This window comes from Triturus cristatus, chromosome 3_2 (assembly GCF_964204655.1).
Source record: "Triturus cristatus chromosome 3_2, aTriCri1.1, whole genome shotgun sequence".
NCBI classification, from domain to species: Eukaryota; Metazoa; Chordata; class Amphibia; order Caudata; family Salamandridae; genus Triturus; species Triturus cristatus.
The window spans coordinates 195,281,897-195,308,782 of record NC_140584.1 but is presented as its reverse complement, the minus strand read 5'-3'; the positions used below and the strand labels follow the sequence as shown (position 1 = coordinate 195,308,782).

At 41.3% G+C, this 26,886-nt stretch overlaps 1 protein-coding gene across 1 annotated transcript in view; it reads right to left on the bottom strand.

Annotated features, from left to right (window-relative positions):
• Nucleotides 1–26,886, bottom strand: part of CFAP221 (cilia and flagella associated protein 221) — a 563,252-nt gene that overhangs the window by 411,578 nt on the left and 124,788 nt on the right. Inside the window, exons 4-6 of the mRNA XM_085646788.1 lie at nucleotides 15,172–15,258; nucleotides 14,966–15,061; nucleotides 11,408–11,508 (exon numbers count right to left, since the gene is read on the bottom strand). Of these exons, the coding sequence (XP_085502914.1) occupies nucleotides 11,408–11,508; nucleotides 14,966–15,061; nucleotides 15,172–15,258 (284 nt within the window). The remainder of the gene's footprint in view (nucleotides 1–11,407; nucleotides 11,509–14,965; nucleotides 15,062–15,171; nucleotides 15,259–26,886) is intronic.

The window sequence follows — 26,886 nt, the reverse complement described above, 5'->3', positions numbered from 1 at the left end:
GCTGGTACAGCCATCCACATCGTGGTCCGAGGATAAACACCACACACAGTCCTCATGTGGGTCAGTGATGGACATATGCTTGCCACACTCCCGGCAAGGCTTAAACCCAGACTTCTTCGTCAACATCTTCAAAGAAGACAGGAAAAACAACGAAAATACACAAAGTATCAATGCCGCTAACAACAGCGATTCCCGAAATCCGTTGGCTTCGACGGCGCGGAAAAAAGGGAACTGACGTCATCACGCCGACGAGGTCTTCTTATGGAGTCGGTGACGTCAGCGGAGTCGCGAGCGGAGCCGTGTCTCTGTGATGTCGTCGTCGACCCCATCGGCGTGGACTGCTACAAAAGTTTCCGAATGTTGCTGGCGCAGGGGATATTCACAAGGTGAGGAATCCACTGGCAGATGTATCCATCAGAAATATTGTATAGGAAACCTCAATAAGACTGGTGCCCTGTTAACCCCTACAATGCTAATATAACAGCCCTGCAGGGATTCGATGTGATCATAGTAAATGTTTTTTTGTACTCATTTAGGATTGTGAGTTTTGTCCTTCCCTCCTTTTTCATACTTTCTGAAAAACTTAATAAAATATATTTAAAAATATAAAGGACCTCCAGACTTGGCTGTTTAGGAAAGCATTCTTCCATCCCTGTGGACAATGTAATCTGAGCATTTAAGATAGACTAGATATCAACCAGCCGGGCCGAGGTGCCTTGACATTCAAATCAGCTGACAAGTTTGAATGTAAGCATTGACAAAGGCAATAGATCCGGTTTTAATGTGACATTAGAGGTAAAAAAGCCATTCAGAAGTGTATTTCAATGCAACAGCACATTAAAGTCGGACTAGGGACTTTTGTCAATCATGGTAGTGGTGGGGGTGTCGCACTGGTAGCAGAGGCAGTATTTGCGGTTAAAGTGGTTGGGTTGGTGGTTGCATGTGTGGTTGTGTGCCACTGGAGGTGTGATGGTGTGGAGTGGAAATGGTGGTGTTATATTGGTGGCACTGGTGTAGTATTGCTTATGGTTTTAGTGCATTGGTGCTGCTGCAGGCATTGCTGATGGTATTAGTGGTGGCGGTATTAATTTGTTGAAGCATTTGTGCTGGTATTGGTTGAGTGGTAATGTTTGTAGTGGCAATGGTAGTGATGTATTGGTAGGAGTGGTAATATGGTAGTGATGTATTGGTAGGAGTGGTAATATGGTAGTGGTAGGGGTGATGTTATTGGTAGTACTGGTTGTAGTAGAATAGATGGTGGTGACATTGATGTGTTGGTGGTATTGGTGGTTAGTATATCATTGTTGGTGGTATTGGAGATATTGTTGTTGTGGTAGTAGTGTTAACTGTTCAGTATTGAGGCAGAAATGACAGTTTTGTAGAATTGGTGGTAGAGAGTTATTGGCAGTGGTGTTGATAATGGTGTATTATTGATGGTGGTGGTAGTATTGGTGGTAATATCAGTGTTGCTGGGGTGATATTGTTGGTGTTCTTGGTGGTGTTATTTCTTTTATTGTTGTTGGTAGTACTGGTATTATTTCAGTGATGGTAATATTTAGTGCTAGGACAGGGTCTACTCAGGAGAGGTAGTTTGGGGCTAATAATCGTCATTCACTGGCAGACAACAACAATCCTCCATACGGATTTGTGATCATTTCTCTGTCGTAGTGGTATCTGTTTCCAAATGTATTTTTGCTGCACGGGCGATTAAGCTAAAATCATTACCAAAAACGACTAGAAATAAGATGTAGAGGAATGCCATTTTTAATGTATTCATTATTTTAATTATTTATGTATCTAATTTTATTATTTTTTATATTTATATGCAAATTTGACTTATTGATTCAAATGGTAATGCATGCTCCTTTTATGCTGTGATTATTGTGATGATGAACTGATGTTGTTTTATTGTTTTTTATGTATTCTGACAATGAAACTTGCTTTTGATCTGTCAATAAACGTTGAACTTTGAACACTCAATAAACTATTGTCTAGTCAGTGCCTGTTCATTTAAAAATGGAAATTACTTGTATTACAAACACCCTATAATCACAATATCACACCTATGCCTGGTGCAAGATCACAAAATAAGAGGGCGTCATTAGACATAAGGCAGGCCTACTGGCTTTGTGTGGTTATCACCACATTAATACCAGCAATCAAATGTTATACTTCGTATTGAAAAGAACTCATCATAAGGGGTTCATCATCAATGAAGCATTTCAACACAAGCAGCCATAAACATGAATGCCAAAGATTTTCTTTACTGTCAAGAGGCCATAAAATGCAGCCTCAGGGTAAACCACACGGGGTGCCCACACTGTACAGCTGAAGAAAAAAGCCTCCAGTTCTAGAAGAGCTTAATAATAAGTATAAAACCTCTCCCAGGGCAATCCTTTCATTATGCCCTGAGAGGTAGGGCACATTTTAAGAGCAATGCAAGTGGGGCTGCTGCACCTCCTGCAGCCACCCACAACACTCTTTCAAGACATTGGTGGTATCCGTGCCATTTGGGGCCACCATAAGGAGAATATCAAACCTTGGGTCCCCTTGCAGGGCATTAGAGGGAGCTCCTAGACCCAATCGTGAATATCAAGTCAGCGGGAAGCTGCTCTTACTTTGAAGCTTGGCACTGCGGTATTTTTCCTTTTTATATTTTTAATGCAGGCAGCCATTAACAAAGGAATAAACTGATTGATTCCTCTGTAAGGTCCACTGTTGCAGCGTTTGGTAAAAATATTATAAACTAATCTAAAACTAGAGCAAGCTCGATGACGCAGGCCAGTTCGAACATTGATCAAACAAACAGCAAAATCTGTAAATGTCAGATGTAGGCTACATTTTTAATATTCAGATAGCCCAATAAATCTCCAATGGCTCACAGCGACAGACTCTCTGTAAACAAGCAACGTGTTGAAAATGTTACAGTGTAGAATCTCCGGTAAATGGTTACCCTGCATATCAACATCTCTACAGTAATTTAGAGGTCGTATAGGGTAAAATGGGCATAACCACAACCAGCGTAACAGGAACTGAAAATATTATTGCCAGGTAGAAAATAATTCAAATTGCTTTCATTTAATACATTCGGCAAAGATTTACATGATATGTGAAATGCAAAGTTGTGCTGAAATCGTGTGCAAACTGTGGCGAAAGCAAAACATAGCTCAATCTTTTACTGCTGCACGTGAATGAACACCCTGTGAAATACCAATCACCATGCAGCAGTACGATACCGGTAAACGTTGGGCAAGCAGATGTTTGGCAAGCAGAGTCTTGTGTGAGGTTTTAACTTGAGGCAAAACCTCTAGGACAAATATCTGTGCACTGCCAGTCTCCCAAGTTCTACCTGGGCAATATGTGTAAAGCCATGGAAATTACAAGCATTGTGCATGGAAAAAGCATATGATTTTCCTTTTGCCCAGTGCTTGTGCCCCATTTTAACCAGTGTTAGGATTCTGGGTACAGTCAAGTTGAGCTACTTTGTGTGACTTTAGTCTGGCTTTGCTTGGAATCCCCTTTTGGATGTTGCGCTGTTCCACTTTGCGGAAATTATCAGAGTGTGGAATTTAGAGATAATGCCTTATCATGACTGTAGTAGGACTGGCCATGTACTCGCTCAATGCAAATCAATGTTACCAAGTTGTGCTAGTCTCTGACATCTAAAGTTTCACTCTCATGTCTGACTTCGATGTGAGAATTCTCGAATAGCTTGCGTGGTCCTAAAAGTTTACATTTTTATATCAAGTTGATGTCGAGTAAATACTATCCCACGATTTCAGTGTATGCTCCTGTATGCCCTTTGCTTCAGTTTCTTCACATGGTCTCCATTGGAGTCATGAGCATGAAAACATATATTTGCATGGGTACATTTGTGCATTTAGCTTTATGCACGTGGATGCCTTTGCCAAATGTCCTTGTGATTCATTGATTGTTTTACTTTTTGTTAATAATAATAATAGAATCCCTTTATTCGATACTTAAGTTATTAAGATCATAAAAGTACAAAGTGCACAATATAAAATATAGATTAAAAAATACAGATTTCATAATGCAAATGGTAGCAGTAATTTGGTAAAAACATTAGACTTAAGAGCAAGGTAAAAATGCGTGATTCATAATTCATAAAACAAAGTGATCCAGCCTGCTAGCCTTCCATGAAAGTAAATTTGAGGCCACAGTCAAACATACTAATTCGTTAGGAAATGATTATAAAAAATACAGAGCTGGGCGACATTGAGTAAAATGATGTTTGCGCATAAGCGGCCAAATAAATCTTTTGAGGTGCGTCTTATACGATTTACAGAAAAAGAGAATATGTAAATTTGATTGGGAGGAGGAGCCATCGCACGTTCAGGGCTGGAGGTCAGCTATAGAGTAGATGCCAGCTAGATAAGAAAACATGCACGGAATGAGGTTCAGACGATACCTTGCTAGAATAAATCTATTACGTGAATTGGTCACAAAAGATAAATATCCCAGGGCGCCTTCCTGTTCAATTGGGCTCTCTAAATATAATTTTACAAACGCTTTTGAGTAGTTTAATTTATAACGCTCTATGATTTCTTTTTTTATACTGTAATACAGGTTGAAGGGGATGTAAATAGTCGACCTAAATCGAGAGAGATGAGGCTATTTTTAATGTATAATAACCACAGGATCCTTAACGCGTGTTGCAAGGTGAGACAGTCTTCTATTAGTCTCTGTGTAAGGTTTACTGAAGCTCTTCTCCAGATGGAGTGCCACAACAATATGGGTGCAAACCTAATTATGTCATCAATATAAGGGACATCCAGCTCGGCATGGCATAAAAAATTAGAACAGCTGGCTGGGAGGCCAATGTGTCTTTTCCATATGGAATTTTCGATAGTCTGGAGGGAGTGGGCATTAGTGTATCCCCATATTCCTGCCCCGTAAGTTGCCACTGATATTGATCATCTCGAGGGGCTTTGCACCCAGTTTCTTTGTAAAAGAATGAAGTGCTATTATACTTTTTCCAGTGCTAAGCCCCCAGTTGGGATCATGTTGGACCAGGATAGTTGTCTCTCAAAGGTTATTCCGAGATACGAGAAGGTGCCTGTGTGGGCTAGTTCACGACCTTCTATGTAAAACTGCGGGGCCCTCCTCCAATGACTTTGCCTCATTCGTTTTTAGGTCTAAACTACTCATGTAGTTTACATAAATTGTTACATAGTTGTTGTAGGGCTCGACCGGTACGGTCAATCAGAACAGCATCGTCTGCATATAGCAGAATTGGGGTGCGCACGTTCTTGATCGATGGGACTTGCAGATTCATGAGCAAAGATTTCTTTCACAGGGGTTTTGACATAATACAACGCAAACCGATTTAGTGATGCGTCAGTGTCAACTTTTAGCACAAAAATGCTTGTGTTGAAGTAGATTGATGTTGCTGGTTGCGCTGCGTAGCAAAAGAAATCATTATAATTAAAAAGTAAATCTGGGACTTAATTCTTTAGTTCATAATAGGTAACACATTTTCTTCTTCTATGAATACATTTATGTGTCACTAGGAATTGGGAAGCTGCAACTGTCACAGATTCCTGTAAGTATTGGATTAGTACATTCCCATGTGTGGATTTGTACGAGTATGTGTGTATATTAAGAAATGACCTAGTTTCTAAGTGTTCAAAGCGTTTACTTCATTGACAGGAAAACACTTAGTGAATGAGTCATGTGAAATATGAAAGAAAATGTCCTCCCTCTGAGAAATGTTCAAATGTTTACGTTTTAGTTATTCTAAATGTAGTTCTAAACCAGTGGGAAGAAATACATTCATTACATATTTAGGATATTTAGTATACTTTATATATTTACATAGTTTGCGGCGCTGATCTTATAGACGGGTAGCACAATTTTGTACATGATATAAACTTAGAAGTGGTGTTGTTTAGGGGCATTCAGTGTTTCATTCGAGCACGGGGTGGGCGCTGGAATTTATTTTTACGGCACCATCGCTTAATTTACTTCACTGGTCTGTGACCCAGATCAAGAAAGAGAAATTTAAAAAAAAGAAAAAAGGAGAAGGGAGAGATGGATAGTAAAACGGTGACAAAGGAAGAAAACAGAGAACCAAAAGAACGTGCAAGAATGAGATAACGAGGCAGGAAGCATAGGGTAGTGGAAGAAAGTGGTATGAGGTGGCCTCAACACTAGGCAGTCTTGGTAATCTGGGTCCCTGCATTCTATATATAAACACTGGGAAAAAAATCTCAAAATGACATTATTGTTAGGTGAAAATGTAGTTAAAATGTTACTTTATGAAATCTAAAAACCTCTAAAATTCACCAGTTATAGATACCTCAAGGAACTATAAAACGCACCCGCACCAAGCACGGTGTTGTCATCACTGAAGTCCTTTCTGGTGCCATCAGCGATGTTATCAATGATATGATCGACCATACCCTGAGTGATGTAATATGTCAGACCATAAGCAGTGCATGGCAAGGCTGGGAGTTATAGTTCCTTGAGGTAACTAAAACTGGTTAATTTCTGTGGTTTTTAGAGTTTAAAAAGTAAAATTTTAACTGAAATCTTCAGTTAACTATATTTCACTTTAACCTTTATTTATTTCAGTGAATTTCTAGTTTTTTTTCTAACAAAGTAATATTTATTACCACACGTAGGTAGGCCTCCCCCGCACACAGCCTTTGGCTGTGTGGGGGGTGAGAGGCAGCCATGCCCTCCGCCGAACACCCAATGGGTGGCCAATCAGACGCATGGAATCATCCAGGGGTGGCCAACTCACCACGGTCGCACAACAGACTACGCAGAGCCACCCACTTTTATTTTTTCTGTCCCACACTAATGTTGCAGTAATTTTGCAGCACTAGCAAAAACTTCTGTGCTGAGTATTGCAAGTCTGTGGGGATATGGAAATTGTTTTTTTACTTTGCCCCTAGGGATGGAGGGGGCCTTCTGGGACCCCTCCATGCTGGCCAGGGGGTCAGAGTGCCCCTACCCTGCCTCCTTATATGTTGTTTTGGTCTTTTTGTCAGGACATGAGGACCAAGTCCCTGAGTTCTAAAATAGTGACCTCAACATTTCTCTTCATTTTAGAGCTGCCAATCACAGCCCTCAGTCACTCTGGACTGGCCTCGGTCCTGCGAATTCAGCTAATCAGCATGCTTCATGTGTCATTTAGCACCATGGCACTCCAACGGTTCTACATCTGTAGTACTGTGCAGCTAGATATCTATACATTTTGAAGCCTTTTTTTTCTAAAACGGATGACCAGATTAACACCAAGTCACAAAAAGCACACTTTCTGGGTAAAAAACTAGCGTTCTGCCAATTTTGGTGTAATTCTGTTTTGACTGTAGCATTTTCATAAGTTTGTTTGGGAAACTGCATGAGGAAAAGTGTTTTGGGACATCCCACACACTTTTTTCTCGACCGCTGCTGGGTGGATCACCCCAAAACTTTCCAGGAAAGAGCCGAGGTGGATTAATTGTTTTGTGAAAAGTTTTGTGAAAATTCATCAAACAGCTTATAACCAAAATTCACGCCGATGTGTGGGGCGGTGATAGAGAAATGTATGTATTGGGAAATGCAGGATACTATATTGCTATCTAGAATACACTTCACAATGGGTAACCTACCACCCTATTATAATGGTGTGGTTGTAGCCTAGTCCTCCTGCCCGAAAGTATATTCAATATTTTTCTTGTGGACCCTCACACACTCGATTGATGTTATGCTACTTCATCAGGTCCCATCCATGTGCCTAAAAACCAGTGTGGGCTCAACTTTGTTCCATGGAGCATTTTGGAAAATATTCTAATCCTAATGAGGAATATAAATAGTAAAAATATCTAGTGGTCACCGTGGTTTCCCTTTATTTTGGGTGCCGCTGGTGCGACTCAAATAAGAATGAGTTACTTGAGTGAATTAAGTGGAGGGTTTCTACCCTATACCCTCAGACTAAATCGACATTAATCAGCCCTTCCTCATGGCTCACACAGGGTCCCTAACTTTCATCAGGACTGACTGTTAATCCATATTTCCTATTACGTGTCAAAGTCACTGTTTTGTCAAGAAGTCAGGCCTATCACACACCATTTGTCACAACACAAGACAGAAAAGACATCAACAGGTGAGGCTGGCCTACTTGCCTGTGCCCCAAATGGAGAGCCGTTTATTGGTGCCATCCTAGGTGTATACTAACACTGTATATGGGCTGGTGGGACACATCTCTGTAGTCACACTCACTCCAAGGGTTGCGTATTACAGGTAGCCCACACTGCCACCAAACACCTGGGTCGCCAAACACATATACTGTAAATATTTTTAAAAATTAAGCATTCTGGGTATAATACAAGCCTAACATATATTTATATGTAACATGGTAATTGTCTCATTGCTGTTTCATGACGGTATTGCTTGAAAAGCAATATGAACCGACTTACATACACTGAATACTTGTTAATTAGGTTAAATCTCAAAACCTAACATGTAGTGGCAAAGCTAATATGTCTGGTGTTCGCCAACGGAATTTTGCTTGTTCCGTTTTTTTATCTTGGTTTTTACAAAACTTTATTAGTGGGAATGCTACCGAGCCTTCGTCAATCTAAAACAAGCATTGGCATAGCCAATAGGTCTCACCTTTGGGATCTTATAAGAAAAATTAAAGGCATTGTTTTTTAAATAAATAAAAGAATGCCAATAGCTTCAACTGTCGCTAATGTGAGACCCATTAAGCAACCTTTAATCCAGCTGAGGCATTCCGAGCGGTATGTGCGTGCTGGTTTAATACATTTTTTTAAAGTGTTGCGGGAGTGCCAGTCGGGAGGAAAGTATTTGTGATGCGCTTTTTAATTAAAGAAAAAAAAGTCTTGGTAATGGCAAACTACTTTAGCTCCTCCCCCCGCTCCACTAATTTAAATTAAACCACAACAACAGCAACAAAAAACGCATGCGCCTGTGTTTGGGGATCGCACCGAACAAAACAATAAGTGTGGCCGCCTTTAATCCAATTGAGGTGTGCCGCGTGGTATGTGCCATACTGGTTAAACAAATACAGATACTGATAAGCAGATACTTGCAACAGCAGGCAGGAGAAAAGCATTTTGTGCCACCCGGTATTAGAAGGCAGCGAGTGGGGTGCACACACTGCAAAGAATGTAAGGAATGCAGCTGGCACACTACGGGCCGCTGCTCGCTCCTGCAAGCAAAACGCTGAGGGAGTGAACATTTGCTAAAGAGGTGAGACATGCGCCCGCCCTCAGCCATTTTCAGGCTACGAAAAATAAATAACACAGGCAAAAACCAACCTAATGCGTGGGGGATGTGCTAGCCAGACAGAGAACTTTGGAGTGCTCACAAGAAGCCTCCCATGGAGCAGCGTATGCGCGCTGCGCTAGGCTCGACCTAAAAATAAAAGAACAAACATTGGCAATAAGCAAAAATACATTTTGGGCCTGAAAAAGAAATAATTGCAATAGTACTCCCTGGCACTGAATGGAACTACTTTGTATGTGGATGTGGTCCTTGTGAAAGTGCATAAAGTAAAGTTAGTCAATGGTTTAAAAGAGGGCTGAACCACTGCCTCACTCTGTTTATGCCGTAGTGGGTGGAAGAAAAATGAGAAAAATGACTGGAGAGGAGTGGCTGAAAGACCCCAGAAGTAAGTATATTATACATATATGTTTAGTAAAAGACATTGGCTAGCACCAGACCTAAAAATAGGCAGAATTTACAATCTGTCATCTAATCCTCCACTAACATCAGTGGTGTAGTATGTGCAATGTATCAGCAAGCAACCTTAGAAGGGTAGTTCTTTATGCATCACAGATAAGCTTGGTTTGGCCACAGATGTCAATTGAATCACAGTTACCACCAAGGAAACCTTTAAAGCATCCTGGATCCAGGGTGTTTGTCTGCTGCTCTTCTCTGGACTCCAACCTATATACTGCACTGAATGCAAGATTGCCTTTTGCTAGTGTAGCACCCTTCACTACAGGGCATTTTTTATGACCATATTCAAGGTGGTTTAAACTGCATTATAAAGATCACCCAAAGATGGTAGTTGTCTGCATGCATGAAAGCGTCTAATTTTACTCTTTCTTCCAAAACACATACATAGATGCTGCAACATGCTAGCTGTGACTGGGTTTGAACACTCGTTGTTATGCGCACTAAACATTGAAACCTGTATAGACCACACTTCAGTCAAACACTTTATATTCATCCGTACACTCCCATGTAATTCTTAAGCGCACTATTTTTCACTCCTTTTGTATCAAATGTATGCATAGATACGGTCAAAGCCCACGGATAGAGCGGAAGTCTAACCCTCATGCACAACCTCTACACAGTGTATATGCAAGCAACGAATTAGCGGGGAGCACGTTCCCATTGATTGGCAAGCAACCTACAAGAAAATAGATTTCGCTGCTTGGTTACCTGTATGAAGCTGCATATTATTTAAATTTATGAGGCAACCTCGTCATTTTAAATCAGGGGTCTCCAACCTTTTACGTAAGAAGAGTTACTTATGCTCAATGAAAATCATCCCAAACTATTAATATCATTAGTGTTGTAATAATGATCAGACAAGATTAAATTGGTGGCTCCCCATTTCAAATTACTGGCAGTCCTCACCTCAGGGCAGGGATGCCAGAAATGATCTCTCCAGTGCATCAGCCAGGTTTGGTACAAGCAGTGTAAAAAAGACTGTCAATGTGGATTTCTTTTACATGGGTCATACATAGCAGGCATAGCTATAAACCCTGGCACCATGGTCAAGGTCATAATATTAGTAACACGTTTCACCCAGTGCTACATGATTCATCACAGAAATATCAGCTTTAAATATATTTTGGTAATTCAACCATTTTTCTCCAAACACGGTTTTGAGGTCTGAAAAAACTGACATTTTTGTCTTAGAAGCACACTTTTTTTATTTTGTATACATCTATTAATTCAGCCAAGCAAAAGCATCACATTTCGCAAACTGGACTGCACACAGGAGAGCTACTTCCAGGTAGCTGGAGAGCTACCAGTAGCTCACGAGCTGCTCGTTGGAGAAGCCTGTTTTAAATGCTGCTAATAGCTTCTTTTCAGGGTTATGAGGATCTTGTCTCTCAGAGTTCCCATGCACAAAATGGAGTTGGAAACAGGGATAGAAGTAAGATGTCCACATTGAGAAGTCTGTCAAACACAAGAAAAGCAGCCTGTATATTGGGGATCCCGTAGCCCCAGAGTCACTATATAACAGTCAGACATCTTGGTGCTAACATGCGTCAATTGATGAGTTTATCTTTTCTGCATATCATATTCGACAGCCTCTGAGGTACAAGCACCATAAGCTTCTCCCGCTTTCCCAGTGCTTAGATATTTGAATCATAATTTTAACAAAACATAGTTGCCACGGGCTTCCATTACTGACCTTTGTCCAAGTTGAACATCAGATAAATTTATGTGTGATGGAAAGTCCACAACATTCATAGCTGGGTAGGCGTGCATCGGGACAATTAACGTGTCGTCTCCCTGGGAACAAGAACATTGGGAAAACATTTAGATTAATTACACAACGTGTGCCTCATTTTCTGAAATGTAAGAATGGTCTCTTAGATGCTGCACTATGAGTTTCCCCTCCATGCATTTTAATGCACATTAAGCAGTGGATTCCTGTCAGTGCTAGACACTGAAAACAGATTTTCATAAGAATGATTTGTATAGTTTGCTTTTATATTGTGGACAATATTTCCATGCGTTGATTAAAATTTTGCATTTTAGTGCCGGTTAAGCGAAAACCTTTTTTTTTTTTTTAAATTAATGTATTTATTGCCTTGCATAGCGTCCACTCGAACCTGCTGGGTTTCAGCATGGTGAAGATGTATATCCTAAAGCCAGAATCAGCCCTATACCGACCGTGGTAGCATAAACATTTCCACTAAACCGATACGGGTTGTAATGCACTTCACAACAGTCGTGACTTTGACAACAGCATGAGACAGACAGACATTTGTTGTAACCTTTACCCTGGATAATGAGGAGTAGTAAACAGTACAGACACAACTGATGCAAACACAAGGAATAGAAGAGGGGGCGGCGCACAAAAGATAGTATGGGACCGTTGAACCTTCCTTTAACATTTGTCATAAATCATCAGGATTAGTCAAAGTTGCAAACAAGCATTGAAGTATAGTTGAAAAAAGATTTGGGAAGAGATGCATGAAAAGTGAAGAGTTTGGGACTCGGGAGGGGTGCGGCGGAGGGACAAAAATGTAGACTAAAAGGGCTAACAACGGGGGGCAAAGGTGAAGTGTGACATCGAAAGACACCAAGTTTAAACACGATTTGCACAACAAATAGGTCCTTCATTACTATGCATCTATTCATAGTACAAATACATATACACCCACCCAGGGTGTCTCTTTATTTGGCCATTCATTCAAGGTGTCTTGCTTTGCAGTAAGCAAACCCATGTTCAAGAATATTTTCACACTTTTGTCTGCATTTATGTGTTCCAAGAGCCAAAAGTACTATTCTGGAGGACAGGGTTAAGTGCCATCCTGCCATAGAGAGGATTCTGGGGACCTCCCTGCAGAATGTTTGATGTACTCCATATTGGAAAACCACCATTCCAGAGGCACCTCAGGCAGTTGGGCGGTTGACTTTACTTCATGTGCCATAGTCTAACCCTAGTATAAAATAACTAGCTCAGAAAATAAGATAGAATTAATCTAGATGTTGAAAAGATTGTTGTCTCTCTAAAGGCCGCCTTCGCGTCATCATTTCCTCATCAGTGTGCTCCCCACACCAGCCTCCCCAGGCACTCCACCTCACTCCAAGTTCATCACTCTTATAACCGAGCAGACGGCATTGGAGGAGGTGAGCTTGGTCATATCCACCCCCTAGACCTCGTTCTTGGTTCGTTAGGCGGCCACGTCTAATTGCAATGAAGACTGATTGTTCAACGGTTTCTCAAACTGGTCAGTGGAATGAATTACAAGCAATAGACAATATTTTCCAGATCTGGGAGAACTTTTAACCGACCAATTAAGTGATTATCAACTTTGCTTCTACGAAGCTGAAGTTAAAGAGTGTACCATTCATTTATTTTTTATTGCAGTCTAGATTTAGAAAGAACGGAATACATCATATATATGTATATACATATGCTTAGAGGTTATATTGGTCAGAGAAGTATAACTGTACCCATTTCCTGAAATCTCATATAACATGGTACAGGAAAGAGCAAGGAGGGGAGAGAGGAAAGAAAGAAGAGAAAAATAAAAAGAAGAACCTGGGGATCGGGTAGTAGTCAATGGATAGATCACGTAAACAAATCCTGTAAAGTACCTTAGGGTGGATTAATCTAAGTTGATTTTGGACCATAAGAGACAAAAAGATGTTTTATTAAGCTGGCCATCCTCCTTTTTTAATGGGATCCAGGAGCGTGCCTCGACTGCAAATATTTATGGAACTGGCTCAGGTGCACCAAACATTCTGTCTGTAGATCTACAACTGGCTTTAAGTGACCAACGCGCCATAAAGGACATCTAGTGGATAAGTGCCCAAACTTGGTTGATGGATCCATCCCCTGGCCGACAGTCGGTCATTCATTTCAAGTAGATCTGACCCCTAACAAAGGGCCTCATTATGATGGCGGAAGGACTTTAGCCCGTCCGCCATCGTCACGGGGATTGGGACCAGCCGCCTATATGGCGGCGGTCCCGCAAGTGCAAGTACAATCCGACCGCCACTATGGCGGTCGCATTGTGCATGCTTACCATTGCGGCAAATGGTAAAAATGCAAGTTTTGCATTCCCTGCACTACGTGGCAGGCATCACACGGTACCTGCCACATGGTGCAGGGAAATGTTAGGGGGCACCATAGGTGTCCCCCCCAAGTGCAAAACCAAAGTGTCCCTGGTGAAGGGGGGCCTGCAACAGGTCCCCAAAGTACATCCCTGCCAGCCTGTGAATGGCGGTTGAACCGCCATACACAGGCTGGCAGAGATGCAGCATCCTAATCTAGCCGGTGGTGCCACCATTTTGTGGATGCGGAGTGGGTCCAACAGGCAATCATAACGATTGCCTGTGTCGGACCCGTAGTGGACGGACCTCCCGTACGCCAGCAATCTGCCCATCATCCTTATCAGGCAGGCGGAGAATGGCCGCGCGATGACGGTGAATCCGCCGGTGGCAGATTCACTGGTATCGTAATGACCTCCAAAGTTTCAACTTGCATTAGCATTTAACTAAACACACCTCCTCCTCCAATGGAGGTTATAAGAGTGATGAATTACAATCAGGTCTATGTGTATTGTTTGGTCCTTCTTACAATGCATATAAAGGTTAACTAGTCATGATGAAAGCATACTTACCTTTAATGATTATTTAACTTTTCCAGTAGCAACTGATTTCTCTTCATATTCCTTAAATCTTGTCATCTTCAACTTCTATGTTCAGGCAAGAGATTTTTTTTCAGCTTGGCAGTAGGTGGTGCCATAGCTACTCAGCATATGTGGCACAGGACACTTCTAGGCAACTGCATCATGGGTATAACAGGCACCTCCACGTCTTGAATAATTAAGAACATTTGAGGTACTCACACGAGAAAGGAGGGCAGTACGATCAATTTACGGCGGAGTATGCGGTCATCAGAAATGTGTTAATTAAAAAATGTACGCCTTTAATAAATACCTTTCCTTGTAAATCTGTCAAGCTTTTATGAATAATCTAGCAATCCTTACATGTGGAAAAACATTTTTTTTCTGGGCAACATAAAGAAGAATCACCAGGCAGCGAAGCAAACAGTCGAAGAGTGTCTACTGAGTTTAGAGGAAAATGGGTAGCAACTGCTGACACTGCCCCAGGAACATCTATTGTACAGGTGCCAATCACAGAAAAGCCTCAAAGTGGAAGTAGGCTTTCTTCGAATAATATTTAAAAAGTTACATAAAGAACAGCATTATGATCAGTGACAGATTCTTACCTTAGAATGTATGCGGATGCAATCGTAGTAATATCGCCATTCATCGGGGCAAAAGTCAACTGTAACATTAACGGATAAGCCGGGCACAAGTCGTTGCTGTTAAAGGATGCATGAATAGAAATTAAAACGAAATTAGTGACTAAGCAGAAATAAACTACAAATATGAAATAAACAAAAGAAGTTCACATATGATGTTGAACACTTACTGTTTTATTGTATTTGATTTGAAAGTATTTTGTCTGGGGTGGTATGATATGCATATTCATCACTTCAGTGGAAATATTTATCAGTTTCTGAAAAAACATGAAACATTTTAAAATCAATTTTCAGGTAAAACAATATATTATTTTCATTCTTTTTTTTTTTTTTAAACCTTTATTGTGCATAAAAACCGAAAAAATCAATACAAACATGGGCCTACAACCATCAATGACATCAAGGAAGCGACAGGCCCCTTGGGGCTCAGCCGAATTAACAGAATACTGAATGCACCTCAGAGATTATCAGGATACATAAGTTTTATAAATATAAACAACAAAAATAAAATAGAACAAAAACCAAGGCGGAAACCATCGAAAAGAAGGCGTCTAACCACAGCCGGGGGACCACACGATACCTAATCCACCCTCGGGTGGTCAGTGATTTCATTCTTTTTTTTTAATGTAGAGAGCAGTGGCATAGAGTGGAAAGATGTACAGTAAAGTGGCATAGGGTAGAGTAGAGTGGCTTAAAGTGAAGCTGCCACATAGCAAAACTTACCTGCGGAGAACCACGCCATTACCGCCACCGCCAAGAGTCAAGGGGTGCCATTACCGCGCTAGCAAGCGCCAACAAGCACCATCTTCCGCGTCGCCGCCCCGGGACTCCAACTCCCGGCAGCCCCAGCGGCGGCGCGACGAGCTGACGCAGCGCCAGCGCCAGGAGGCGCCTTCAAATCGCCCAGAGGCCGGCGGAGCGGGGGGAAGCTGCCACATAGCAAAACTTACCTGCGGAGAACCACGCAATTACCGCCACCGCCACCGCCAAGAGTCAAGGGGTGCCATTACCGCGCCAGCAAGCGCCAACAAGCACCATCTTCCGCGTCGCCGCCCCGGGACTCCAACTCCCGGCAGCCCCAGCGGCGGCGCGACGAGCTGACGCAGCGCCAGCGCCAGGAGGCGCCTACAAATCGCCCAGAGGCCCGCTTCGCGGGACGCGCCGGGCGAAGCCCGGGCAAAGGGCGGGCCGTCTGTGGCCGTCCGGGGCTGACCGCGGCTGGGCCACCTCCCTTGATTTTTATTTCAGGTATTTCGTCGATATCCTTATAAAAGGGGTACTTTGGATATATTGACCGTAAGGTGGTTGTTAAGAATGGGGAAATCCACGCGGATGGCCACTCTGGCTGTGAAATCGAAAGCCCCATCCAAGACCCCTTTGCAAAGTTTGACAGCAATTGATAGGATGCTGCAAAAAACAATTGGGGTAGTCGCCAATGCTATTGAGAACACCGAGAGGCGGCTATCACTACCCCCTAGCTTATGTTTGCTAACGCAACAGCATCAGGACACTGGGGATCACTCTAACACCGCGCTGAGTATGCCATTATCACAAGAATCCATCTTAATGGCCTCATATGCGGACTTTCCGGTTAAGGACTCGAATTGTGTTATAATTTCGCAAGCTACACCTCCTGATGATTTTATGACTCGGGAAAATAGGTTGTCTCTTACCCCTAGATTAGGACTAGATGAGGGACAACCTAATATAAATAATGTGCCTGATCACAGGGAGGAGTCAATTGTTTGTGAAAACAAAGATATAAACACTGTGGTTTCAATACATGGTGCTATTTCCCCTCCGGGGACACAAGGGAACAGTTCAACAGTAAAAGCTGTGCAGAATGCACGCAAGAAAGGGAAACCAAAGGGCAAAAATAAGAAAACTGCACCAATACCCCTACAAGAAAATGGGGATAAAAGAAAGTCAATAAGTAGTATTGAATCCCTTAACCAAGATGATAAGTCCACCTTACAAGAAGGAATTACATTGAATGATCTGGTAGACTTCATGATAAAAATTGAGCAGGTAATGAAGTCTTTGATATTGCCAGTAGTAGGAAGATTAAAAACCCTTGTTGATAAAATGGAGGGCTTAGAAAAGCAAGGGGCAGGTACTTTAGAATCACTGGAACATCTTAGTACACTAATTAGACCTAAAGTTGTATCTAATATCAATAAAACAGATAATGCTGTTATTAATGTTTCGCATTCATTAGTACCTGCAATTCTACCTGGAAGGTGCGAGAAGGATGATGCACCCCTTATCCTATCTACGGGTGCAAATATGTTAAATGGAATGGATTCTGGTGGTAAAAGAATTGAAAAAGAGAAAGGTAAGGGACATGATGAGAAGGAGGGAATGGCAGATTCAAAAGTCTATAATCGAAATAAGGATGTAAACGATTATGACAAGGATAAAAGAATATATATTGACCTCCCTCCACAGTCAATTCCCTATACCGTAGTGTTGACAGGGGTACCAGAGTTGAGCAATGGAAAGGCAGAAAACTATCAGGAACTCAAGAATAAGGTAATTCATTGGCTGAATTATAATAGGCCATTGCCTGGACAAACACGTGTAGAAATTCTAAATGTTAGGAGAGTACACTGGATTGGACAGAGGCATAAAGATATTCAAGGAGATTGTATTATCGTGAACTTGAGGGACAGAAGAGCAGTGAGTTTTATTCGTCATTGGGAACCTAACTATAATACTGGCAGAATTCAAACTCTAGATCTAACCTACTTTTATCCATTAATGGATCCAAGGAGAGATAATACCTGGTATCACGGGGAACATAGGTTCAGACATAGAGGTAATGTTAGCCCAAATTTCAAAATCCCTTTAGCAAATAGATTTCAGAACTTGCAGGGGCTAGAAGACATTGACTGACTCAAGGGAGACAATAGACCCACTGATTTGAATACTAGCGAAAGTAGCAAGTTAAAGGACCAAGGGCCTCGGAATACCATCACCGAATTAGAGATAGCTAAGGTGGTCCTTATTAGCGAGAGCCCACAAATCGAGGTACTTTGTGGTGGGGAAGCATCTCTTAATAGTAACAATGATTTAGTGGATGATCAATTTAGTGGGGAGGTTTGGTCCTTTCTGAGTTGGAATATCGCAGGTCTGAGATCCAAATTCGGTAATGAAAATTGGGAAAAACTGGTAGGCAATTTTGATGTTATTAGCCTCCAGGAAACATGGATAACTGAACCCATACACATTAATGGATTTAAAACATATTTTTCCCCAGCAGTAAGCTCAACTCATGGTAGGGCTAAAGGAGGTTTGTGTACTTACGTTTCGAATCTGCTAGTAGGAATTAAAACTGAGTTAGTTTTTAATAATGTGTATTATCACATTATAAGGATCACAGTTAATAAGGGGTTTTCCATAGTATTGATTAATTTTTATGATAACATCCAAGGAGAAGACCCAATGGATGTCTTCAGATTATTAGGTAGTAATATCACCTCAGCAATTGGGAGGAGGACAGAGGACACCTGCATTATTTGGGTAGGAGATTTTAACTGTCAATTATGCAGGAGTGCAGAGAGTGGGCTATGTGGGGTAAAATTAGATAGAAACATTGGCTTTAGTCATTTTGAACATCCTGGACGAGGGGATTATCTAAATGAATTAATATTTGAAAATGATTTGGACTTTGTAAATAGGATGATTAGTCCAGAAATCCCCTTTTTACCAACGTTCAATGGCAGAGGGGCAAATACAACTATTGATTATGCCCTAATGACCTCTAGACATAGGGATATGATACGGAATTATAGAATTCTGGATTGCCCGCTTAGTGATCATTTTCCTTTAAGCTTCGATATAACTATGAGACTCAAGAAATATCATGGTAGGGTCAAATCTAAAGTGATAATAGATAATATTACTATGGCCCGTAAAAATGGTTATGCTTTAAAGTGGACAAAAATTTGCCCCGTAGATTTCCAGGAGAAACTAATAAAAAGTATGCTGCCCCAATTTTATGTATGTACAGATGAGAAGGCCAATGATTCTGATTTCATTAATAATTTTTTATTGATTATTGCCCAAATAAGGAAGTTATTGTGGGTTGGTACTAGTGGTGGGAATACAAGGCAGAAGAGGTGGTTTGATTCAGAATGCACCAAGGCTTACAGAAGTCTAAAGCGCGCTATACATGCTACGGAGAAAGATACTGATTTAATTAGGAATCGTAGGAATGTCTATAAGCAGACCCTTAAAAACAGGAAAAATGCTTTAAAGCTGGAAGCATGGGATGCTTTATGTGACGCCTCGCTAAGTAAAGACTCTGCCTTATTCTGGAAAGCTGTTAATGCCCCTTTTTAAAATTTTAGCCACACGGACCCACTAGACGTGGCAATTACTGAGAGCGAATGGGCTGAATATTTTGCCAAGTTGTATTCCATTGTACAGGACAACATGGAAAGTACCAACGATAACACCCAATTGAGAGACTGTACACAGAGCAGTAGCCAACTTGAACTTGAAATAACAATAACAGAGGTGCAGAAATGTATTGATGCATGTCTGGCGGGGAAAGCACCTGGCCCTGACGGAGTCCCTGTTGATTTATTTAAAAACAACAGGGAACTATGGGCCCCAATCCTCACACGCTTGTTTAACGCCACTCTGAAAAAAGGCCTCCTCCCATCGTGGTGTGAATCTCTGATAGTCCCAATTTTTAAAAAGGGTGACCGTGAAAACTGTAAGTGTTACCGCCCAATATCACTCCTGGATTCTACTATTAAAATTCTAGGAAGGGTAATTTTAGATAAGTTACATGTATGGGCTAATGAAGCTAATATTCTAAGTGACCTGCAGTATGGCTTTAGGAAAGGTCTCGGTACCATTGAACAGTGTTTGAATTTGCATATTTTAATTGAAAAATACACCAAAGTTAAAGAGGGACGAATGTTTTTAACTTTTGTGGATCTTACTTCTGCATTCGACTCTGTAACACATTGTAAACTTTGGGTAGTTATGAGTAAACTGGGTGTGGATAAACATATTATTAACTTCCTGAGAGATCTTTATGCAGGAGCATCGGCCAGAGTAAGATATGGAAAAAATGGCGAATGCACTAGATCCTTTGCAATCAAAAGGGGTGTACGACAGGGCTGTGTCCTGGCGCAGTTCCTTTTTACACTCTATATCAACAATGTGGAAAAGACATTGATAACTGAGTGTAGGGACGTGCCAATGGTAGGGAAAAGATCAATCCCTATTCTGCTATATGCAGACGACGCGGTCCTGATGGCTAGAACACCGCAGGCCATGCAAAGAGTAGTTACATCCTTTTTCGATTTTATGAATCAGCTTGATCTAAGTATAAATTGTTCTAAGACATTCACCATGCACTGTGGGCCGGGTGCACAGAGGAAGAAAAAAGCAATTTATATTGGAACTACCTCAGTAGAGGACACTTTAACATTTCCCTACTTAGGGGTCTTAATTGATAGTTCCGGGTTATGGAACAATACAATTAAGACAAGGAAATTGTTGTACTGTAAATATATCATGGCTTTAAAAAATTTTAGTCGAAAAATAGGGAGGAAACCAATTAAGGAAATGTTGACTGTTTACAAAGCAACCTGTGTAGCTATTGTCACTTATGGGGCAGGCCTATGGGGATATGCAAATGTCAGCACTTTACAAGTGGTTGAAAATAACTTTATGAAATATCTCCTAGGGGTCCCACAGAGTGTTTCGACATATGTTTGCCATGTAGAACTTGGGGAACCATATTTAGAAGATATAATAAAAACTGCACCAGTTCTATTATGGCACAGAATATGGACCGCAGATGAATCTGGTTTAAATCGAATGATCATGGAAAATGCGATGGGTCTAGAGAAGTGTGGAAAAATCAGATGGCTGAATTATATTAATAATTTTCTCACGCGACTAGGGCTGGGGGACTATTACACAGACCCGCCCACTCTTTGTAATATATCTAGGAAATGTTTAAAAGATAGATGTATGACCTATTTGCAAGAGACCAGAACTAGAATAGAGTTCAAGAAAACTACGGTGGTAGCTCATGAGCAAATTGTAATCTGCAATAGCTTACAGCCATATTTAAAGCTACTAATGAGTGACTATGAAAGGTTTTTATTAATACGTTTTAGATTTAATTTACTATTTAGATCACTCAGCTTTCCAGTTATGAATAATTGGTCAAAAATTCTGAATAAATGTCCCTGTGATGATCTATCAGTGCAATCTGATATGCATATACTTTTCTTTTGTAAATTTTATACCAGACCTAGACAAATGTTTGTTGTTCCTTTGCTAAAAATGATGGAAATTAATCGTTGTCGCCCTGCTTTTTTAGCTGTACAGAAATTGGATAACATTTTAACAGTCGTATTTATTTCCTCATTCCTTAAAAATGTTTTTAAATTACGGAAAACAATTGAGATCTGAACTTACTCGGTTTTTCCTATGTTTGGTTCCTATAATTGTCATTTTAATATATGTGTAATTTTGTGTTTGTACTTTTATGGTTATTTTGTTTTAATAACCGAATAAAGATCAACTTGACTTGGCTTAAAGTGGAGAAGAGTGTTGTAGTGTGGAGTGGTGTAAAGTGGAGTGGTGAGAGTGGTACAGACTGTAAAGAAGTGTCATATAGTGTAGTAGAGTGTTGTAAAGAGGAGTGGAGCAGAGTGGTGTGGAGTGGAGTAGAATTAAATGGAGCAGCGCAGAATGGAGTAGAGTGTTGCAGAGTGGAGGGGCGTAGAGTGGCACAGAGTGGAGTAGAGTGTCGTAGAGTTAAGTGCCATAGAGTGGAGTAGAGTGGCATAGAGTGGAGTAAAGTGTTGTACAGTGGAGAGGCATAGAGTGGAGTAAAGTGGCATGGAGGGACGTAGAGTGGAGTGGCATAGAGTGTAGTAGAGTTTAATGGAGTAGTATGTTGGTGAGTGGAATGGCATAGGGTGGAGTGGCCTTGAGGATCGTAGAGTGGAGAGTCAGAGAGTCGCATTTCGTTGAAATGACCGATGGGCTCTGAGATGCCCCTCACCCCAGTCCACGCTGGCTTTCTCCGCCCAAACTGCCCACGGTCCACTGCAGGCCTTTTATTTTTTTGGGCGCAGTTTTCTATAGCACCAACTCGACCCAAAGGTATGGGGGAACTCTCCATGATCACCAGTTACATTACACAAGGTCACATTTTGTATTTATAGATTTATTTTTAGGCATGAAGAGATTAATTGATTTGCCCAGAATCACAGGATGCCTCTGGCTCAATATTTGATGCACACGAAGCAAGGCAAAATGTGTGGGATGTGCGGGTTTAGAAACATTGTATGCGTTTATGACTGTGCTTTTATAGACCTGGGGGCATGCGATCGCTTTACAGTGGAGTTTAGAAGTTACATGGTTGAATTTATACAAATAGTGTTTCTCAGCAGTTGCAGAACGAGTAAAATGAATCACTGTGGGTTAAGTAATTGTCGACTAGTGGGAATATAAAAGTCAGTGATGAAGCAAACCAAGAACAAGAATCCTCTGGTATAATTCAAGTGTCTACCTGTCTCTTTCTCTTCTTCTCTAACTATCGTCAGGTGGGGTTAGCTAAACAGACGGGACATAACGTCTCAACATACTGAAGCTCAAGCTGCACTTGATACAACTTTGCTAACCCTGTAACAGAACCGCCAATATGTTCATGCATAAAAATTTAATAAAACATGTTGAAATAAATAAATAAAACATTCAATGCAGTGCTCTACTTCAAGGCAAAAATGTCAGGTTCAGGGGAATAATGCATATAATTATTAAGTAGGAAAGCTTACAGAGCCGACAATAACAGCATGGTTCAAGGGGAAGGCAGGAGTGAAGAACAAGCATTGGCAAAGCAAATAGGTGACGTCTACGAGAGAGCTTTTGGCTTTGTCTATTTTTTTTTTAGCAAAGTCTTACAGCAGAGCAGCTCCTGTGCAGCATTACTGAAAGTTAAATAATAAACTGCTATAACGGTCATATCAATGTGCTTTTTTTTTACATTCAGTAATGCTGCACAACGTCTGCACTACTGCAAAACATGGCTAAAAAAATCAATAACAAAGCCAACAGCTCTCTCGCAGGCGAGACCTATTGGCTTTGCCAGTGCTTGTTTATATTTGTGCCGGTTTAGTCCAAAGTACAAATTATTCTTGCACCTACTTTTTTGCTTGCTCTTCACACTAGCTTTAAGAATGAAATGGTAAAAACTTGGTAACAATGTGTGCCTAACAGGGAAAAAGTGGGTATAAACATTCACCATATAAGCCCAAATATAAACTCGGGCACGCTAACTTGGAACATACTCAACATAAACGTTATTAGTACGAGGAGGTTTTTGCGCTCACCTTTGGCACTGTCTCTAAATGATTGTTTAAATACTAAAGTCAGTACTTGACCTTTTCTACAAATGGAAAAGCTATCCGTTCCAACCCATGCCAATGACTATTTGCTGCCGCATACTTTATAGAAAAAAAACATTGAAAGATGGTCATGTGTGTGTGAATGTGTGTGTGTGTGTGTGTGTGTGAATGTGTGTGTATGCAAACATACAAAGGCAGGGATCTCAGAATGTTTTGTGTAAAAATATTTCTAAAGCACACATCTGCTGAGGCATCTTATCGCTAAAAGCAATGCTGACACTGGTCAGTATAAAGAGTTACATGGGCCTAGGGGCAAAGAACCAAGTTTTGAGCGGTTTCCTAAAAGAGAGCCTGTTCAGTTGAGACCTGAGGGAGGAAGGCAGGGTATTCCAAAGTATGCCCGCCAAGTGGGAGAGGCTTCTGTCACCCCTCTTAGCCTTCCTCACCCTGGGAATAACAACCAGCCAAGCGTTAGAAGATCTCAGATCGCGTAGAGGGACATACCAGACAAAAGATATCTGGAAGTCCTGAGGCCCGAGTCCATGCAATGCCTTATGGACCATACACAATGCCTTATATTTGATTCTCTCTTGAACTGGCAACCAATGGAGATCCTTAATGCTATGTGATATGGGATCGGATTTTGGGATTTTCAACAGCAAACGAGCTGCAGCATTCTGCAGAGACTGAAGTTTTGATTGCAGTCGTTTATCTATTCCTAGATAGAGAGCATTGCAGTAATATATCTTGGAAAAAATAAAGGCAACTATTACTGTTTTTTGCAAATCGAGTGGGATAAAAGGGAAAATCTTTTTTAGGATATTTAGAAAATAAAAACATCAGGATGTGATATGGTTGATCTGTTCTGAAAAACAGAGTGGTTATCATACAGTACACCAAGATGTTTCACTTTGTTGACTGGGGCTGGACAAGGACCAGAATTGTCAGGCCACCAAGAGTCGTTCCAGAATGTAAGATCGTTCCCAAACAATATCACCTTCGTTTTCCCCGTGTTTGGCTTTAAATAGTTCTCATGCATGCGACTGGTGATATGTGCCAGACAGCTGTTAAATTGTCCGGCCACAGCATTTGCATCAGATGTAATAGATAATATTATCTGCGTATCATCCCCGTAGGATATGGCAGAGAAACCATGAAACTGAATAAGTCTAGCCAAAGGGGTGACGTAGATGTTAAATAACGTAGGGAATAATGACGATCCGTGAGGTACCCCATATGGGAGGGAAAACAAATCAGAGGTGTACCCTCCAAATGTCACTGTCTGTCCTCTATGTGAAAGAATATAAGAGAGTAAAGTTGGGACAACACCTTTTATTCCTACTGTCTCTAGCCGCTTGACTAGCACCTGAAGATTAACCATGTCAAATGGGGCCGAGAGATCAAGTAGGATATGACCAGCTCTCCCTCCCGTTTCCACCAGCATGTGAAACTCCTCGGTTGCCATGACCAATGCAGATTCTGTAGAGTGCTGCGGTCGAAAGCCATGTTGGGATGGATCGAAAAGATCGCTGGACTCCAAAACGTCCATCAGATCTTCATTCATGGCCTTTTCCAGAATTTTGGGTGGGAGCGGCAGACAAGATATAGGCCGATAGTTTTTGACCTCTGCAGGGTCTTGGGACGTTTTTAAAAAAATTGGATGTATCCATGGATTTTTCCATGCTGCTGGGAAATTCCCTGAAATCAGCTCCTTGTTTAGAAGTTGGTCAAGACAAACAGCAATGGTATCTGGGACCATATGTAATACAAAAGGCGGACAGTAGGGGAGCCTGATTTGGGGTTTTCAAGTATTCTGATAACTCTGCCGACAGTTAAAGAGGGAAAGCTATCCAGTTCATTTCTTGTGTTGTCTGAGTTGTCGACAATCCGTTAAGGAGAGCAGGAAGCTGAAAGAGGCTCATGGACAGAGAGTTCTTTGTAGACAGTGTTTACATTAGACTGAAAGAACTTAGCAATTTTATCACAAAGTAATCATTCATAACAAAACTCATTCCAAGATGGTTACTTATGACCATTGGCAGGTAGAAGAGGGCAGTGGGAAGTAGGGAGAGAGATAGTAGAGGGATAGATAGAGTGGCAGGCGAGAAGGTAAGAAACAGGGAGAGACAGTGGGTTGCAGTAAGGGGAGGGCCAGAGACTACACTTGTACATCCTTGATTCACAGATACAAGAGAGAGCAAGGGCAGCAAACAGAGAGAGTTAGGGAATTAAAATAGTCCTTCATGTACTACAGTACAATCCATTGTTGGTGGAAGGACACAGAAATACAGTGTATAGCCTTTAGTGATACATCCAGGTCAGTGGGTTTATCAACGGTGTGATTGAAAATGTCTTAAGCTAGTGACTAAAAGATGCACAACCAAGTAGGCCACTCGAGAAATGTCCCTCATATCCGCCTCTGTAGATGCTGAATCTGGACACCAAAATATTGAGTAAAGTGATAGCAATCTGTCTCTTCTGTGTTATTTGTAAGGTGGCCCAACCAGAATAGTGTGGGTTTCTACCTGGAAGGAGCATGATGCTGAACTTGAGACACCTTTGCTCTGTACAAATTTTGCAGACACTAACCAAGATAAATGTGGAGTTGCGTTATTGATGGACAGTTTTTGTTTATAGCTCCGGAACAGTGTAAAATCGCTGTGATACTAATGAGGTGGATTAAGCTCCTGCATACAGCACCTAAAGCTAGAGTCATGACAGGAGGTGTAAACCCCGAACAATTGACCTTAAACAGAGGTACAAGACATTGCAGCCAACTTTTACCACTCTAGTTGCCTTGACAATGGAGTCTGTGGAGGCCACATTTCAAAGCCAGATGTGTAGAATGGGAATAGAAATTAGTGGGAGTGCATATGTGATATCCCCTTTTTTGGATTATACACTGATATATCTGCTGGATTCAACTGCATCAACCCTGCAATTTCTTCACCTGATTTCGTGTTGTGCAGAATTATCTGTGGTGATTACAAAGTGAAGTAAATCATTACTATTCCATGTGGTCGAAAAGGTGAACATGGTACTTAGCACACTTCCTCATGTGGGATTGGACAGGCAAAATTACATGCTCAGGTATCTGAGCATGTAGAACAGACAAGGTGACACAACCACTGTGGAACGCAATATTGACTGGTTCATGGAATAACTACTCAATACTGCTATGTGGCAGGGCGATCCTGCCTCTTTCCATAGTAGGTAGAGTCCCACTGGCTCAACTGAGCATGCTGAGTAGTTGCCTGTACTTGTTACATGGAATGATGAGCCATGTACAATATTTAAAGAACTGAGAGGACTATGATGGGGACACTGTGGTCAGGTACGGGTCTGGAGTCAGATTGAGTAACTTGAAGCGTCCATACAACCAGGGTGGATTAGCCCTACCTGATCTGTAATTTTATTAACTTGTTTCCCAATTACAATAGATAGTAAAATGGTGAGAGGAAAGGCCAACGGCAAGAAAACGTTTCTATGTGGGTTGGA